Raw genomic sequence first — 18,539 nt, forward strand, 5'->3', positions numbered from 1 at the left:
CAGTTTTCCAGATGTTTCTGGTGCATTCTGCAAAATTCTGTTGTGAAATTCTGGTACACTTTAATAAAAATCATCCTTTCTATAAACTCATATTTTAGGTTTGTAATATAACTAGTTACGGAGTTCATTATTAACTCTAATTAGCAATTATAGAATCTTGGCTAGAATTACCACGTTTTATTTTTACATACACAAAAGAAATCTACTTTTTGGTCTCATGGAACAAACATGTCATCTTGATTAGAATACAAATTCCAATGAAATTTATTTCTCTTCCCCCTTAAAAATATTCAAAAGTGCCAGGCAGTGGTGGTGCACACCTTTAATCCCAGCACTTGGAAGGTAGAGGCAGGTGGCTGGTCTACAGAGTGAGTTCCAGGGCAGCAAGAGCTACACAGAGAAATCCTGTCTCCGAAAAACAAAAAAGAAAAGAAAATATTCGTGGTGGTACATGTCTGTAATCGTAGCTCTGGGAAGGTAGAATCAAGAGGGATTTTAAGGACAGCCTTAGCAAGATAGTATGTCTGAGGCTGTAGTTATATAGCCTGTCTCAAAACACACACACACAAACACCACCACCATCACCACCAGAATAAATAAGTAAATGCAAAAAAAAAAAAAAAAATCTGTAGGAATATACTCACTCTGAACTCATGAACCTTACAACTTCATTTATTCAGAACTTATACCAAGAAAAAAAAAATGGCCTAAAGATGGGATTCTTAGTCCTTTTGTTTGCTTTCCTCGGTTGTTGTTTCTTATTTTGTCTTAGGACAGGGTCTTGAGTAGCCCAGACTGGCCCTGAATTCCCTGCATAGCCAAGGATGATCCTGAACTCCTGATACTCCTTCCTCTATATCTAGAGTGCTAGGATTATAGGCCAGTGCCAGCAAGCATAGCTCACATCCCAAGTCCTAATCAAACTATCCCAGCAGGATTAACCTGCTTGAGTGTTTTCTGTTTTGTTTTTATGGAACAAAGTAAAAGCCAGAGCAAACTTGCTACAAGAAAACATACTAACAGTTATGTAAGAGTTGACAGCAAGAGGCTGAGCAAAAAGATTAATTTTTAAAATATAAGGACTGGAAAAACAGAGCGATCTTCATTTGCTTAAAGCAAAAATTTAAAAAAAAACTATTTTAAAAGAAAATTTCTATATTAGTGAAAGCCGAATAACAAATAGTAAAAATAACTGAGTCATCAAGAAAATTACATTTTATTTGGCATATTTCACTTTTATGAAACTGTTTCATACACTGCAAAAATGTAGAACCAGATGTTTACATTGGTTAAAACAGGAAAAAGCTTGCTGGGCAGGCGTGGAAGGTGACTGGTGCCTGAAATCCCAATATATGGGAGGTTGAGGCAGGAAGCTTGCCAAGAACTCAAGGCTAGCCTGAGCTACAAAGTGAGACCCTGTCTCCAAAATAAAGGATTTTTTTTTTTCTGATTGGCTACTGGATGAAATCTTCAGCTCTTCAGAGAACTCAGCCATCCAGAGGGACTTACTATAATTGGTACTTACAGCTACAAAGTATCAGATGAGAGTGGTTTCATACTCAACCACATGCTTCCCCCTAAAACCCTCTATTAAGGAACTGGCTGGAAGAAAGGGAAAAGGCCCCAAGAACTTAATGTTTAATCAACCTGGAATAAGCCTAGAAGAGAGGCTGACTATTTGAAAAATTAACTAAACTGGTTATATAAAACATGTACATCAAATTATAATCCAGTACTAAACCTCACTTAACCACCTTTTTCAGAAAACCTCAAAACAATGGCAAAAATATAAAAAAAGCTACATCTCAGACAGGTACATTATTAAATAATAAAAGTTCCTATCATTCAACTTATTTTAATCAGCTTGGGTGTTTCAAAAAAAAAAAAAAAAAAAAAGAATAGCTTTTCCATCAACTGACTGATGGACAAAGAAAAATGATGTAAAACTGATGTAAAGTGCTGAGTTCCTGCTTCAAGGTCCCGAGCTCAGAAGGCACCAGAGTGCGGAGAGCAGCAGAGTGCTCGCCTCATATATAGGCTCTTAGTTTTGATCTCCAGCATGTGGGGCAGGGGCACATGATAGCTAGCAAAAGATGCCACACATCAAAGGGCCAGTGACTCCATTTGAATGCACCATCACCAACAGAGGCAGGGAGGGAAGCTTGGGGAGAACAGGAAGTGACAGCTAGTAAGTAATAAGAACTCCAAAAATTGATTGTGGTGATGATCACACAACTCTTTTTTTTTTTTTTTTTTTCAAACAAATAAGTCAGATAGCTCAATGGGTAAACTGCGTGCTGTCAAGGCTGGCAACCTAAGTTCAATCCCCAGGGCCCACATGAGAGAGAAGACTCACACAGGTTATCCTCTGACCTTTGCATACATGCACCCATATACGCTCACACAAATAAATAAGTACATGTAGTTTGAAACCCATTTACTGGATGCTTTATATAAGCAAGTTGCATGCCATGAAAATTGTATCTAAAAAACCTCTAATATGAAAAAGTAAGTCAAAGAAGAGTTCAAATTTATCACCCAAGCAACACTTGCTGACAGTCCACACACCTCAGCCAAGGCTACGGAAGAGACAGAAACGTTACTGCAGGGCAGGGCTTCTCCGGGGAAGCATCAGAAACTCAACTGCTACTAAATAAAGTAACAGCACGGGCAGAGCTGGGAAAGCAAACATTTCCACTTGAGCTCCCACGGCAGAAGAACCAAGCTGACATCTTAGAACCCTCAGCTCTCAAAGCACTGGCGATAAAAATTTCACTCCTGAGCCAGAAAGAACACTGTGCTAAGTTATTCCAGCTTGAGAAATTCTCTGGGAAATGTGTGTAAAAGACAAGGAAAGGCCTCTGAAATATCTTGTTCGCATGATAATCCTAAGATTCTAGCCCTTGCAAACTGACAGGAACACCATCAGTCACTTTGGAAGTCTGCCGTGACTCAGGCTGGCAGGCTCTGAGCAGCTGCACTCTCTGCACAGCTACAGTCTCACTACCTGGGCCTCTGTGGAGTTCAAGTTTGCCCATGGGTCATGGGACAAAGGTACTCAATGACAACACTGTATTTCAAAACCAAATAGAGTGTTTCCCTCTTGCTACTTTATTTCACTAGCCTTGCAAACCACAGCGAATGTTACATTCCCTGCCAGGAGTGCCCTTGCCATTCCTTAGAAAGGATAAGGAATGCACCAAAGAGAAAGACAAGGTTCAAGCCACCATAAACAAAGCAGAGGGTGGTGCCCAAAGGCATGCTCAAGGTTCTGTGTTCTCTCCCAGTACATCCTCCCCATTGGGGGGGTGGGGGGGGACTGTGTTTGCTCCTAGTACATTCTCCCCACTGTGTGTGTTGGGGGGGGGGGAGAATGGATCAAATGTTTTATATCAGTTATTGAAGTGAAGCAAAATGTACAGAGAAAAAGAAAAAAGAAGTCTTTACAATATCCAGAGTTCAAGTATATCTGGGGACTCCTAGAAAGATTACCAAATCTCTGACATACTATAAGTGGCAGCCAAACTGGGAGCTAAAGGCAGGGGAAGCAAGCACTTTATGAATGGCACACTTGGTAACGACTTTATTAGTCTACTATTTGCTCATTTTATTGACAACTAAACTTTGGGTCTTTTTCTGACATAATGTTCATGTACTCATGTGCAGGCTAAGGAGCACCCTGTAAAGGTGGATACGGCCAGCACACATAGGTAACCCCTGTGCTCCTAATGCAAGGTGGGGTGGCAGAGAAGGGAAATTCCCAGAAGGCCCCAGGCCGGCCAGCCTGGTGTAAAACAGCAGCGCCATCAAAGAGATCCTGTCTGCAACAAAGACCAACACCCAAAGCTGCCCCTTGACCTTCACAGGCACCCACACACACTACCACTACCTAACTCTCATGCATGCACACACACACACACACACACACACACACACACACAAACAAAGATAAAAAAGAAACACATCCTTTAAACAATCGTATCCACTTCTCAGTTCCCTCAAGCTATTTCAAAAACAGTTCTCAAACTTTCAAAGCAAAGTGGGGGTCCTTGTGGGATATTTTTGTCTTGTATAACAAATGTGATCCTGAAAACCCATGTGTAAATTTATACTTCTAGAATTCAACCTTACTTATGTTTAGAGGAAGCAAAGAACCCTCTATGAAGTTAAGAATCTCAAACACACCCCGTAATTTAGTGGTTCTGTAAATCTGAGTTTCCCTATGCTAAATTTGTCTAATGAGGGTTCACAGTTTAAATAAATGGACAAAGGGGAAACCACTTCTCCATATTGAGAAAAGTACTATTTTCCAACCCTGCGAGAATCTCAGCTATTCCTAGAGGACAGTGGGGACCTTGAAGCTCACACACTTCAGAGTTTGTATTTTATAAACAAGAGGAATCTGAAAGCCAGCAAGGCTGAGCAGGAGCAGGGAGAGTTCTGCAAATGTGCTGAGCTTGGGGGCGGGGAGGGCATCTTAAGATGGAAAGCTAATGGAGGGCGAATCCATTTCACAACTGTGACAACTCTGTAACAACGCTCCCCCTCCAGACACAGCCCCTTCCCCCCCCCCCCCCCCCCCCCCGCCATCAAACAGCTCCCTTACACAACAAAAAGGAACAGAGATGACCTTAGAAACTTCTCCTGGAGATAAGAACTCAGTCACCACAGAGTCACAAAATAACAGTGCCACCTGCACTTTCAAGTAGTCACACTTAACAATGTAAAGGTAACTGAATCAATCACAAACAACAACATTTACTTAAAACAGCACAGCTTTTGTGATATAGTGTATTCTAATATCTGTATACAAAAAATATATGAGATGACTATAGGTCTTCTTCCTCTCTAGACCAGATTGCTTTTTCTAAAGTAAGCTAATATTGTGCAAAGAAATCAAACACGGAAACAAATGACTGAAAAGCTGATTTCTGTATTGCATTTTTCCTCCTTTGGAAGAAAAAAAAAAAGAAACTGAACAGAATTTAACAACATTACATAAAAATCCTGGAAATTACGTGAAACAAACACCATGAAGCTTTGCTCCCCAAGGGGGGAGGTGACTGGATAATGCTGGGCTTTATGTACATAAATGACAAATAAGGATTATCACGAATGGAAAATTACTCAAGATAAATACACTTCTTGAAACGTCCATTTTAAAGCTTACAGATTGCCTGAGTAAAGGAAGCCAGTTCACTCACCGTTCCCACATCCCCAACCCTGTGCTTTTCCTGACACACAGCCCAGGCTGCCCTCCTTGCCTTCCAGACATAGGAACACACCAGGCCAGAGGCTGTCAGCTGCTCAGATCACATCCTCAGGGCCAGTGTCCTGACTGGCTCTCCTCCATTGCCCATTCTAGCTCCTGTCAAGCCCTCTCAGTGTTAAAGACTTAACTCAGTAATGGATACTGTTCCATGCCAGACTATACTCCAAACACCTACACAGAAAAACTGGAAGGCCAGAGAGGGCCACAGGGCTTCGCTAGGAATGGCTAGGTAGTTCACTGACCAGAGGCTGCAGGTGGGCTATTGTTTGCATTGGTTTAGTTTGGGTTCTTCTGTAGTGAGAACTGAACGCAGGTCCTCTGAATCTTGCTAGGCTCTCCACATTGTCCACAATGTAGAATGTAAGAAGCTGTAGTAATATTTCCTCCACCAGATAGGAACAAGGACTAGTACCCAAGGCTGCCCTGTGATACACACATCCACAAACACACACACACTCATGCACTCTCACATATATTCACTCACACACACTCCCACTCACATACACACACACACTCACATGTTCACAGGGAAAAAATTAAGCTTGTTTTTTAAACAATTATATTTACTTTAAATCTTCTCTAAGACATTTAAAAGGTGGTTCTTAAACTTTCAAAACCAAGTGGAGGTCCCTTAGTATTTGTGGAATGGTAGGTAGGGAGCCTGCTTCCAGGAACTCCAAGGATATTAGTGCCCATTCAAAAATTCTCCAGTCCTTTATATAAAAAGGCACAGCATTTGCACATAATACATGCATATATTCCTGGTGGGCCCTGGATTACTTACAATACCAACTATAAGTGATATGTAAATAGGCATTATTATAGACTGCGCAGGGAATAAGACCAGAAGAAAAGGCTGTATATATTCAATGCAGATACAATGTGCTTTTCGGAATATTTTCTATCTGAGGTTGATTGAGCCCACAGATATGCAACCCTGAAGACAGAGGGCTATGTGACCACTGCTGCGTGACCACTGAGCAGCTATAGTACGCTAGCAGTGCTTAAGTTATGAAAAGCCCTTATCTCAAAACACTGCCGCAGAGTGGAGAGAAACCACCCACAAACAATTAAGTCAAACATAAGAATGCCTGAGGGAAATGAGAGAGCCCAGTACTCCCTCCCAGGAGGCACTGCTCAGAACAAGGCTCCCAGGAAGGGAACTACTGGAACCGTCTTCCGGAACCTTCCATAGCTATACTGAGTATACTTCTCAGCTACAAACAGGTCATCTTCATCTTGGTGTAGGGTTTTCCTTTTTACTGATCTTTACCGCTATTTATCTATATTTGCAGACACATGTCCTTCAGCAGACCTTAGTGGGAAGATACCGTAAAAATAAATGCCATGTTGCTTCATAATTGCCAATTGCAAGAATGCAAATTAGAGCTTCCCAGGGACTTGGAGATGTGGCTTTCCTCTGTGGTTTATTCCTTCATGTAAACATGCATATGCTATTAATTTTCTTTTCAAAACAGGAGAGGGTAAACTTTAGCTGTCTGTCTGTATAAACATATCAGAAAAACTGAATTAATGAGATTTCAATACCTGTAATTTCTCGGCTACTTAAAAATGCTACTGAGAAGAAAATCTACCATAAGCCCCTGGGGTTGCATGAAAAAAGATATGGCAGGCAAGCTGTGGGGGCCCCCACATGCTTAAGATGATACAAATAGGGTATCAAAATGGGGTATTCTGTAGAGGGGTGGCTCAGCATTTAAGAGTGCTTACTGGTCTTCAAAAGGACCTGAAGTTTGGTTCCTAGTTCCTATGTTGGTTGACTCACAACTGCCTATAATTCCAGTACTAGAGGACTGACACACTTCTGGATCCCACAGTCAACTGACCTCATACGCACATATGCCCACATAGACACACAAGCATTCAAATAATTAAAAATAAAAATATTTCAGAAAAAGATCTTCAGCTGGATGTGGTAACACATGACTTTAATCCCAGCACTCAGGAGGCAAGACAGGCAGATCTCTGAGTTCAAGGCCAGCCTGGTCTAAGAGCAAGTTCCAGGACTTTGTAGCCCAGGGCTACATAGAGAAACCCTAGCTCAGGAAAAAAAAAAAAAAAAAAAAAGTGAGATCTGCAATGGAGTGCAATATCAACTAATATAAATCAATAAAATCCAAGAGAAGTCTATATGTATTCATGAAGAAACCCGCTGTTTCCTTGGGAAAGCTGTTAAGAGAGTAACTGGGGGCCAGAGAGATAGCTCACGGGTTAAGAGTTCTTACTGCTTTTTCAGAAGAGGAGAGTTTGGATCCCAGCAACTACATCAGATGGCTTCTAATCACCTGCAACTCCAGCACTGGGGATCCAACACGTCTGGCCTCCTCAGGCAAGGCCCCTTACACGTGTATCATCAAAATAATCTTTTCTTAAGAAAACCAATTTGAAACAGGGCTGGCAAGGTGGCTCAGTGGTAAGAGCACTGGCTACAAAAGGTCCCATGCTGAAAGAAAAGAACCAGTTCTCAAAAGTTCTCCTCTGGCCTCCACATTCCATGTGTGCACAATGGTGATATGTGGTGTGTGTGTGTGTGTGTGTGTGTGTGTGTGTGTGTGTGTGTGTGTGTACACGGCAGCTGGGACAATGTATAAAGGTGCTGTGTGAACTACAAAGGAATAGAAAGAGGTAAGGTTGCTTTGAGCACTGCTGAAGAAGAATCAGCCCTTTCAGCTGCTGGACCTCAGCTCTGATGAGTTACTGTGTGTCAAGTCCTTTCTAAGCACTTGACATGTACTTAACATTTAATCGCTACAACTCAATGAGGTGGGTTCTCCTGTTTTCTGATCCAGTCCTTTGGATTTAAGTACTGGACTAACCACGTGGTAACTTTCTGGTTGCTTGAACATTACAAATTACTGAATCTCTCCCTATTTCACTTCAAAGGACTTTCAAAATAGAGACAAGAGGAGTCTGTCTTGCTGGGCCTTATATAAATAAATATAAATACAAGTATAAAACTGGCAAGTCTGGTACACATTTGTTGTGTGGTCACTTGACTGGTGGCTCCTCACACATCCAGGTCATATACTCCAGGAGAGGATCACAGTCTGTCTCCAGGTCTTTGTCCATGCTTCGCCAAGGGTAGGAACTCCTTCAATATTTAGTGAATACATAAAAGAGTTTACAGTAGAATAACAGCTTTTGCTTAAACTTCAGCCATATCTCCAGGCTCACAAAGCTGAGGATTTTCCCACAATTCCTCAATTATCTAGGGCCACATCATTGTAAGTACCTCAAAGCTGGAGGGACTTGAAGCTGCCCAAAAACAATATTGGTGAGCTCCTGGGGGCTTGCAGTGAGGAAGTTGCCAAGCTCAGCCACTACAGTGTAACCAGAGCAAGCTGTGGGGCTTGCAGTCTGGACACTTGCCCTTTTTGATTCAAGAAACTGACACAGTCCCAGTCCCTGGTGTATTCTGGGTTTCAGTGTTCAGCACACAGAGTGCAGCAGAGGAGGAGAGCCCTCTGAGAGGACAAAACATAACTTGCCCCAGAGGGGGAGACTTGGTTCTTGGCACTGAATGGCCATCGCCACTATGTAAACAAGTCACTATGCTAGTCACCTGAAGCGTCTCATCTGATACTCCTCTCCTGAGAGACAACCTCTATCAGAGGATCTGTTCCCTGTGCACTTAGAGGCCCAGGCAGCTTGTTCAGGACCCACAGTGAAGAGACACAGAACAGAAAACATAAACCATGCACCTACCCACTAAATTACATGGCGAGAAAGTAGGTACTTTAAAAAGCTGCAAAACAACACTGATGTTCTCACCAAGGAGCTTTAAGGAAAAGCAAAATTTTTGCGCTAAAGTCATTAGCTCCTTCCACAACACATTGTAAAATGCCTGTCATGTGTCTATTTGGGCAATATACACTTAGCACTGCCTGTTTTCATCTCTATTTCTTTGTGTGTGACAGGGCTTCATCTAATTCAGGCTGTCCTCAAACTCACTGTGTAACTGAGGACAACCCTGAACTGATCCTGCTGCCATGTACTGCATGCTTGCAAATGCAGGCATGACCACTGGACCCAGTTTTATGCAGTGTAGCAGATCAAACCCATAATACCATAATGGTAGAGACAAACATGGTAGCTGAGATCTTTTTGATCACACAGCAGGGCATTTGTAAGGGCAAAACTATTTTCATAAAGTCCTGAAGACCAGGTGTGTCATGGTGTTATAGTAGCTACGGGGGTAAAAACACTAATGCCATGAGCTATGCAAGGCAAAGGACCAGACTATACTATCATGGCACTCTTAACCATGCCAGGCATGCAGAGAAAATCAGTTTCACTGAAGCATGTCCTTGATGAAGCAGTAATAATTAATGACTACTAAATCGCAACCTTGAGTTTGTATCTTTTCAGTTCTCTGTGATAAAATGGGAAACACGCCTCCAGCACTATGCCACACGCCAAGGTCCATCGCTGTAAGGAGAGCCGCTCTGCAGCCAGGGCTGCAAGCTAAATTGGTGGCCTTTCTCCTGGAACATCATCTGAACTTGACCTACAGACAAACTATAGACAAGTCTGAGTGCTGCCAAACTGTTTCTGAAAAACTAACAAAATGAGGCTGTCGATTCAAGGAAATCAAAAGTGTTTGCTGTGGATGGTAAGAGTTCAGACTCTGAAGTGGAGGCGGGAACTTGAAGAGCATATACCAGATACTGGCAAGTCAGCATCTGGCCAGTGTTTACATGTAGAGTCCTGACAGCAGCACTTAGGATGTCTTCATAACTGGGAAAAATTCAGATTTTTCCAAATGACCAATACATGCCGCTATAAAGTCACAGCTGAAAAGAAAATTCATTAAAAGACCCAGTGAAACATCCTGTGATGACATAAGAAAGAAACTGAGAACGGGGCCCAGGGCTTCAAGTCATCACAAAGCTTTAAGGAACTCCTCTTTGTTAATGTTGGCCTGGGGTCAAAGAAAAAGGCCCACAGTGATCTCAATAAACCAGCCCTTCACTTCCCAAGGCCTTGTCTGCATCAGGACAGATGCACTATGTGTCCTTCACTACCCAGGGACAGAGCACACTGAGGCAGTTACAACAACACAGCTGATATTCAAGGAAGGCTAACATGGCAGGTTTCCACTGTACAGAGTCTATAATTTCTCAAATTAACTTCTAATTAACACAGACATTAAACAAACTTGCAAAACAGATTTCCTGTTCTCATCAATTCCTTATGTCTAAAAACAGTTATTTCTTTTTTTTTATTTTAAAAATAGTTATTTCTTATATGTTTTTATTTTTATTAAAATATTTCTTATATTAATGTGGTGGTGGTTTGTTATTTTGAAATTAAATTTAAAATATCTGTTTAAATTTCTCTATTTTGGTTTCTAATGTGGTAAAAGAAAAATCTATGGATCGAGAGTGACCTCAATAATTTAGGAGTGTAAAGGACCCTGAGACCAAATGCTTCGAGTAACTAGCTTGCAGAAAGCCTCAGAAACCAGAATGTCCCAGGGCTTGGGCTTTTCTCACCCTGTTCTCAAATCTACTTGGTTTCCCCAGTCGGCCTCCACTGCCTCTGCCCCATCGCTACTGCAGTACAAAGGAGAAGACTGACATTCTCACCTACTCCAAGGACCTGAGTCCTCCTCTCAACTCAGAACAGAGGGTACCAGACACTCCAGCACACTGATGAATGTTACAGTAAACACCTGATTTCCAAAAGCAGGAATGTCCAGTACAGCTCCCTTCACGAATTCTGAGTCAAGCTGAGGCACGGGGTGGCTGGTTGGACACAGTGCAGCCTGGTTCAGCAGGACATCATCTCAGCATTCTCTGGTGTTCCCTTGGGAAGCCTGCCCCTTTCCATGGCCCATCACTCCATCTGTGCAGACCAAGCATCCCTCCCTGTGAGGCTCAGCTCCTTCTCTTTATAAAACCCCTCTGGTGTTCTAGATCCTGTTTAGGAAAGTCTGAAATGTCTCAAATGCAAATTGCACACGAATGCCAAGCCTGGTGGATGTGGTGCTGCTTTGTCCCACTCTTTGTGGACAACAGTTTCTTGTCATCACCAAAAGAGTAGTCACACAGATGAAAGATGACAGGGTAGACAAGCACACCAAAATCCCACCAGAAACACCAAAACCGTGAGCACCGGCCCACAGGCTTGCACACACTGTACCCAAGCACAGAAAAGTCAGTGTGGCTTTGAGAGGTAACTCCAGCCAGTCAGCAGAACCACAATTATTATGAATCTTCTTTTAAGTGTTCCACATTCTTAGTGATCCTACCTAAAAAGATTGCCTTCTTTCCTCTGCATTCCATCAGGAATTCAGCAAACCATATTCTTAATTTCCTTGCTGAAAGTTAATTCACTCAAAAGCTTATCTTGGGAATTAACAGCTGTGTGCAACTTATTTGAAGCCATGTAATTTGGTCCCAAAGGGCCTGAAAAGGTTGTCATAGAAAAGGCCAGGCATGGCGGCACATGTTTGTAATCCTGGCACTTGAGAGGCTGAGGCAGGAGGACTGCAAGCTTAAGCCTAGCCTGGGTTATACACATGCTATGTAGCGAGGCATCGTCTCAGACAGACGAAACTCACAGGGCTGCCACTCCACAGCTGGCTGTTGTCTCCTTTGTCAGCTATGAAGCCACATTTTCTGCTTCATGTTCTCTAAGCCACTTGCTTCCTGAGAGGTTGTGTCTCTATGTGTATGGGAGACACTACCCAAGCACATACGTGGTGGAAGCTGAGTTTCTCTCTCTGGAGCTCCTCAGCCTAAATATTGGGGAAATGTCTTTGTCTAACAGTGCAATGGCAACCAGGAATTCCTTCTGCGAAGCTTAACCCTATCCACATGGGGGGAGAGGGCAGCTGGAAGCAAGTTCTAAATTTCACTTTCTGCCCCCAGAACTCCACATCTACCACAGGAAGAAGCAAACCTCTGGATAACAGTCTCCAGTCTTTGGGTGCAGCACACAGAATGGTCAGGATCCCTTTAGCTTTGAGGTTTATCTCAGTACTACAACACAGGCACTCTTCCTTTAGCTCAAATTTAGCTGCTTCTTCTTGGTTGCATAACTGCTGTTACTCTGTGGATTATTTCCAAAATCTTGGGCTTCTCAATGAACCCACTAATGAACTCCCCTGTATGAGACTAGAGAGCCAATTGTTCATCCCAAACCCAGTGTCTATATGACAAGAACGGGACGTTTTATCTTTTGTACTCTACTGTAGCCCCAGAACCTAGAACTGAGTTTTCAGTTCAACATCACCAGGCACCAACAGGGAATCCTTCCCCACTTTGAGAGTTTGAATCAAATCCAAACTCCTTAGGTCATTCATTGCCTTCCCAGTCCTGATAAACTGAGTTCAACAGCCTAACCCTCCTGAGGAACATGAATGGATGCCTAGGTCCGAGCTGTCTACTCTGTAATTAGCACTCTTCCTCTGCCCGTCTGTAGAGCTTGAGCTCAGAAATCACTCAAGCACATGCCTCTCTATGTCCCAAACATACAGACACACAAAGCAACCACTCTGCCAACCAGGAGCTTGCCAAGGTTGGGACTGTCATGGGTCCATTCACAGTGGTGTACATACACAGGAGTGCTATAATCAGGGCAGACAGACAGGCAGACAGACAGACAGAAGGAAACAAAGGGAGAAAATATGGATGTGAAGAAATAAGAGATCAGCACTTATGGAAATTCAGATTCTTTAGGCAGAAGTGGCCCTGCCATGCTGCCACAGATCCAGAACAGGACAAGGGGATGAGAGGTAAAGAAGGCAAACAGTTTCAAAAGGGGTCGGGAGCTGAGCAACAGATGCTGCTGCTAGAGTCCTGTTCATGTGTTTTTCAAAATGAGCAGAAAATAAATTAAAAAACAACAACAACAAAAATAAGTCTTGAGAAGATGGCTCAAGGAGAGCCATCTTAAAAGTTCTGAACTTTTACTGAACCGAAAAATCAACAATAACTTACCCGAGCCCTCTGTCTTTCTTCTCTTCCTTCCCTCCCCGTTTCTTCCTTTCTCTGTCTGTTTACAAATGTTTTGTACACATATAATGCACATTTATTTTTATGTACATTTAAGTTAACTTACCAAATTTACACTATTTAAAACCATTACATTTATTTGTAATTAAACTTTAAAAAAAAAAAAAACATCACACCCCCCCCCTCCTTAGGATTTCTGTTTGTATTTTTCTTGAAGGGATTTCTTTGAGACCCTGGGTCTATAAATTAAAAGAAAAAATCACCAATAAATTAACAAACACTGGTATTTCCAAGAATTCTATGACTTCAAAATTTCCAAATATAAACTACACCTTCTGTTAGTTTCAAAGTCCAAATGCTACATCACACAATGTACACCTCACCAAACTGCCTCTACTGTCCTGTGATCCAACTCAGTCAATCTTTACACACGCTGCAGTGCAGTGTGGTCCAGCACCACAGCCTACAACTGTGCCACAACCCCCAAAATCACCAGTCCAAAAGATGGCAAAATGTCACGGAGGGCTTACATCCACTTATACCATAAAGCCCCAAAGCAGGTGCCACACTCATAACCAGAAAGACACTTGTCATGGCAAGATCTTTCCAAGGGAACTCAAAGTGTCATTTGTGAGCTGGTCAATGCCCACATTTGAATCTCTCTAGGCCAAGGGAATCCTTGGTGAATTTTCTCCTGCTATGTCCATAAATTGTTTAACTAGCAAAACCTCAGGAGAAAGCAAGCCCACCCTGGCCAAAGAACAAAAGACAAGGGAGCTCAGATCCCAAACTCCCACTGGACTCCCTGCAGTACTCTAAGGCAGGCAGCATCTGCCCACACCAGTACAACTCCGCCACTCTTTGACCACCCCCATCACCTCTCCTCCCTCAGGTCCCCCTCCTGGGGCTTTTAAATTGTGTAATTATGCAGGATCTGAGTACCACAAAACATAAATGTAGCTTTTCAAAATCAATGTTAATTCTCTATATACTTCTAAAATTAATGTTCCCTCAATCCTGAAGATTTATAAGGTAGTAGTGCACGCCTTTAATCCCAACACCCAGGAGGCAGAGGCAGGAGGATCTTGTGAGTTTGAAGCCAGCCTGTCTATAGAGCATGTTCCAGGACAATCAGGGCTACAAAGAGAAACCAACCCTGTCTACAAAAACCAAAAACCAACAACCACGCACACCAATAAAAAGTATAGTAAAACCCAGGGACTGTTTAAACCCCAGGAATGGGGTGAGAACTGTAGCAGATAACTAAGGACTCTTTGTCTCCAGTCCCATTTTACACATCCATCTTCCAGATCTCAAAGTCTTTTGTCCTATATAAAAATAAGAAAATAAACTAAAGTACCATGTAACCCAGCAAAAATTCCTAGAACAGTAACAACCTTAAGACTAAGGACAGAGAGCTAGATAACAAATCTGAGGGAGTACAGGAGACATAAGAACTCCACCTTCAGAACACCTGGTAGCTCATGGGGTTCTGAGTTCTGAAATCTGGGCTGTGTGAAGCAAGGCAGATAGAGTAACAAAGCACTGAAAGAAAGCTGAAAGATAGAAATGAAAACTTAGGAGAGGGAGGGAGGGAGGGAGGGAAGAAGGAAATGAGGGAGAGAGGGAGGGAAATTGTTAACTGATTCAGGCAAAGGCACTGTATACTGACAGGCACATCCGTCTAATTCTCCAGGATCCTACAAAACAGAGTCAGCTAACCAGCCCAATTTTGACCATAAGCAAAGCAAGACCTGAAGAAGAAAAGGGGCTTGAAGTTAACACTTTTGTCAAAAGAGACAGGGAAACATCTGCATGGGATTTAAGAACCATTTCTCTAAGTGCTAAAAAGTTGCAACTTTCAAAGGTCTCTGATATCACACACACTCACTCACTTACTGGGCTTTCTACCAGAATTTCAGAGACATTGCAGCCAACAGGCAGGGTGTGAGTTTTCAAAGTTCTCCTCCTTCTAAGGTCTCATCTAGGTCAGCCCTGTCTCCGTGTCCCTGTCTGCAATGTGACTAGGTCTGTAACATCTGACTCACAAGGGGAGAAAAAAAAAAAGGCACACTGATTCCCTACAGTCAGGTGTATCGAAACAGCCAACTGCCTCCAGACACTTAGGCTGGAAAGAGGTTTGTCAATTATTGTTAATACAGTGGAATGCAAACAGGATGGGGGAGGGAGAAGACAAAGAAAAGCACATACCTTTCAACTGGTCAGCGACCACGCTCTGCCCAAGGCGCTCAATAACTCTCCCATCTTCCATTTCATACCTGTCGTCTAAGTATTTAGCAGTGGCCTCGGATATGTGAACTTTGCCAGCCACTCCCAGCTGCTCCATGAGATTAGCCAAGTTCACATCATTGGACCACACATCAAATTTAAACCTCCTCATGCCCAGGATGCCACATAAGACAGTCCCCGTATGAACCCCAACTCGCATGTTCACCATCTCTTTCTTCTCCTGGCAGAACTGCTCGATGGCTTTTATCATGCCTAAGCCCATTTCAATGCAGCAGTAGGCATGGTCGGCCCGGGGCTCCGGACACCCGGCCACACAATAATAACAGTCTCCTAGAGTGCTGATCTTCTCACACTTGGTCTCCTCACACAACCGGTCGAAGCGACCGAACAGATCATTGAGTAGACCTACCAAGGCATGAGCAGATTTGTTGGCACTCATCTTGGTGAAACCCACAATGTCTGCAAATAAAATACTGACTTCTTCAATCTGCTGCATCTTAAAGGGGCGGAATGCTATAGGCGCTTTCTGTATGGAGGACTTCTTCTTCCTGTTCTTGGGACTGGAGGTGGCGTGCCTCTTGACAGAATTCTCGCTCTCCTCGTCCCCTTGTTTCATTAAGTCATCAGCTATGATTCTCGGCATCACAGAATGAATCATCCTCTCTTTCAGGGCTTTCTCCACTTCCAGATCTTTGCCGTGCATAATGGATTGTCCCACCTTGAGGAAGGTGCTCCTGGACCTCACCTGAGACATGACGAACAGATGGATCCCGATGGCGTGAATGCACACATGGAGTAAGGCTCTGCTCAGCAGCTCCCAGTGCGGGGCCCCAGGGTCCGGGGAAGGGAAGCAGTCTTCATTTCGGAAATGGTAACCAAAGGTCTCAAAAAGGACAGAATAGACCACCCCCAAAACCAAGCTCAGGTACAGAGGTAAATGCATGACTGTGTAGAGCAAAAAAAGCACTTCGATGCACATGGAGAAGCTCCCCACTTGAGATAAGCAAGTGTCCGCCGGCTTGGACGTGAGAGTGTGATTGGAGCTGTCAACACGTCCTGACAGAGGTGTCCAAACCTGAAACTGCGCAGCCAGGGTCAGGGCGAACACCAGCAGGGTGAGAGCCAGTGAGGTCCACGCATAATGCCGGGCATACAGCTTGGTGAAAGTAAACAGGAAAAAGCCCACACACACCACCAGGAAGCACAGAGCCGGGACCACCATGACAATCACTTTGGATCTCATGTGGACAGCGAAATAGATGCTCCAGAGAAGGCAGGCGAAGCCCACATAAAAGAGTGCGTACCGGAAGCGGCGCTGGGTCTGCGGAAAGCAGCGCTCCAGGCAGGCCTCCTCCAGGTTCACGGAGTCGAATTTGGGGTCCCACCACCGGCTGGAGGCCCTCTCAAACAGCTGGGGCAGCTTCTTCTGTCTGCGCAGGCGACCCCCGCCGCCCACCCGCCGGGGAAGGCCCCCTGAGTCTCCCGAGCTGCTACAGCTGGAGGAGATGCTGTACTTGCAGTGCTTCGGGTGGGTGTTGGAGGACAGCTGCTTAGGGTTGATCTTGACCCTCACGCTGTTGCTGTCTCCGCTTGAGTCGCAGCTCACCTCGGTGCTATGGTGATGCAGCAGCTGCTGGTGGGGTGAGGAAGCCATGTTGCCTAGCTCTTGGAACCTTTCCCGACCAGGTCAGGGGTACCTGCAGGCGAAACCAGCAGAATTAGGGCGGCCTTACTACACACACTCCCGGAGGGCCACGCGACCTATGCTTGTCGCGAGTGCGAGCTCTGGCGAGCCACTTGGAGAGACACCATATGTTCACAAAAACTGCCCATAACGGCGAATAGAAGCGCCAAGGCGAGCGAAGACCGCACGGGCCGTACCTGGTGCTCCCGGGATTCTCGTGCCGCGGCCGCACTGAGACTTGGGTTCCCGGCGCGCTGCGCTGCGCTCCCCTCGGGCGCCGTCGCCCGCTGGTGGCCTCTCCCCGTGCGCCTCCAACTGCAGCTCCAGAGGGAAGTTCAGACCTTGAGCGCTCCGGGCACGGGGAGCAGCGTTCGCAAAAACAACTCAGCCGGAGGCGAGCAACGCTTCATCCTGCCGCAGCGGCGCCCGGTGCGTCAAAGCGCGCGGGCCGACCTGCGGCTCCTGCCGCGTCCCGTCCCCGCGCCGCTGAGCACCAGCGGGCTGCCCAGCCCCGCGCCCCCGCCCGCGAGCTTGCGGAGCCCGGGGGCCGCCCGTCGGAGCGGCCCGTCTAGCAGGGCCTCTTGCCCGCAGCCGAACGCGCCGCACCCCCGCCCAGGGTCGAGCTCCGGGCACTGCGCGGGCCCCTCCGCGGACGGCGGTGCGGGCTGCCGCAGAGCCTGACTCCCGCGACGCCGGCCGGCCCGCACGCCGGTCGCCCGCACGCCGCGCCCACGCCTCAGGGGCCCTGCCCGAGCTACAGATGCCGCTGCGGCTGCGCCCGCCGCCCGCTCTCCCGCAGCCGCTGCCTCATGTCGGAAGAGCAGCAGCCGCAGCAGCCACCACCACCACCATCTCCGGCCCCCTCCCCCTCCCGCTGTCACTGACAGACGCGCGCCCGCGCCGCCCCTCTCCCCCGCCGCAGCGCGCACGCGCGGCCCGCGCACGCCACCGCCGGGTCCCGGACACGCGCACCGGCAGCGCGTCACCCCGCCTAGGAGCGCGCGCCGGGCTCGGGGCTGCAGCGGGGCGGGGCCGGGCGGACGCGCTCTGGGCTCCGCCCTCCGCCCCGGGCCGCTCGGCTCCTGGGCCGCCTGCTGTGGGCACCAGGCCTCCGCCTTCTTCCGAGGCCTTGGCTGCCTCTGATTACTTGCCCGGCAGCCGGGCCCCCAGGTCTGCACAGGAAGCATCTGAGCGCAGTTTACCTTTTGGATACATCGAAGTTTTAAGCTCCTGCCCAATTGTGACCTCCCCTTCTGCCAGCAATGAAGGCGTTTTCCCTGTGGTGCTAGGGCCCTCTGAACTTGCTGGGGGATGGAAATGATCATAGCTAGCCAAGCGGCCTCTGAGAACC

General features: G+C 45.7%; 1 protein-coding gene across 2 annotated transcripts in view; it reads right to left on the minus strand.

Moving 5' to 3' along the window:
- The window catches only part of Adcy9 (adenylate cyclase 9), a 122,763-nt gene extending 104,671 nt beyond the window's left edge, over positions 1-18,092 (minus strand). Inside the window, exons 1-2 of one of the 2 annotated variants that reach the window (XM_076937302.1) lie at positions 17,386-18,092; positions 15,466-17,201 (exon numbers count right to left, since the gene is read on the minus strand). In XM_076937302.1, coding sequence (XP_076793417.1) covers positions 15,466-17,158 — 1,693 coding nt within the window. In that variant the 5' untranslated portion in view covers positions 17,159-17,201; positions 17,386-18,092. The remainder of the gene's footprint in view (positions 1-15,465; positions 17,202-17,385) is intronic. The other variant, XM_034505845.2, reaches the window with a different exon arrangement.
- Between the last annotated feature and the right edge of the window lie 447 nt (positions 18,093-18,539).

The sequence above is a fragment of the Arvicanthis niloticus genome, chromosome 6, assembly GCF_011762505.2.
Source record: "Arvicanthis niloticus isolate mArvNil1 chromosome 6, mArvNil1.pat.X, whole genome shotgun sequence".
In the NCBI taxonomy this organism is placed as follows: Eukaryota; Metazoa; Chordata; class Mammalia; order Rodentia; family Muridae; genus Arvicanthis; species Arvicanthis niloticus.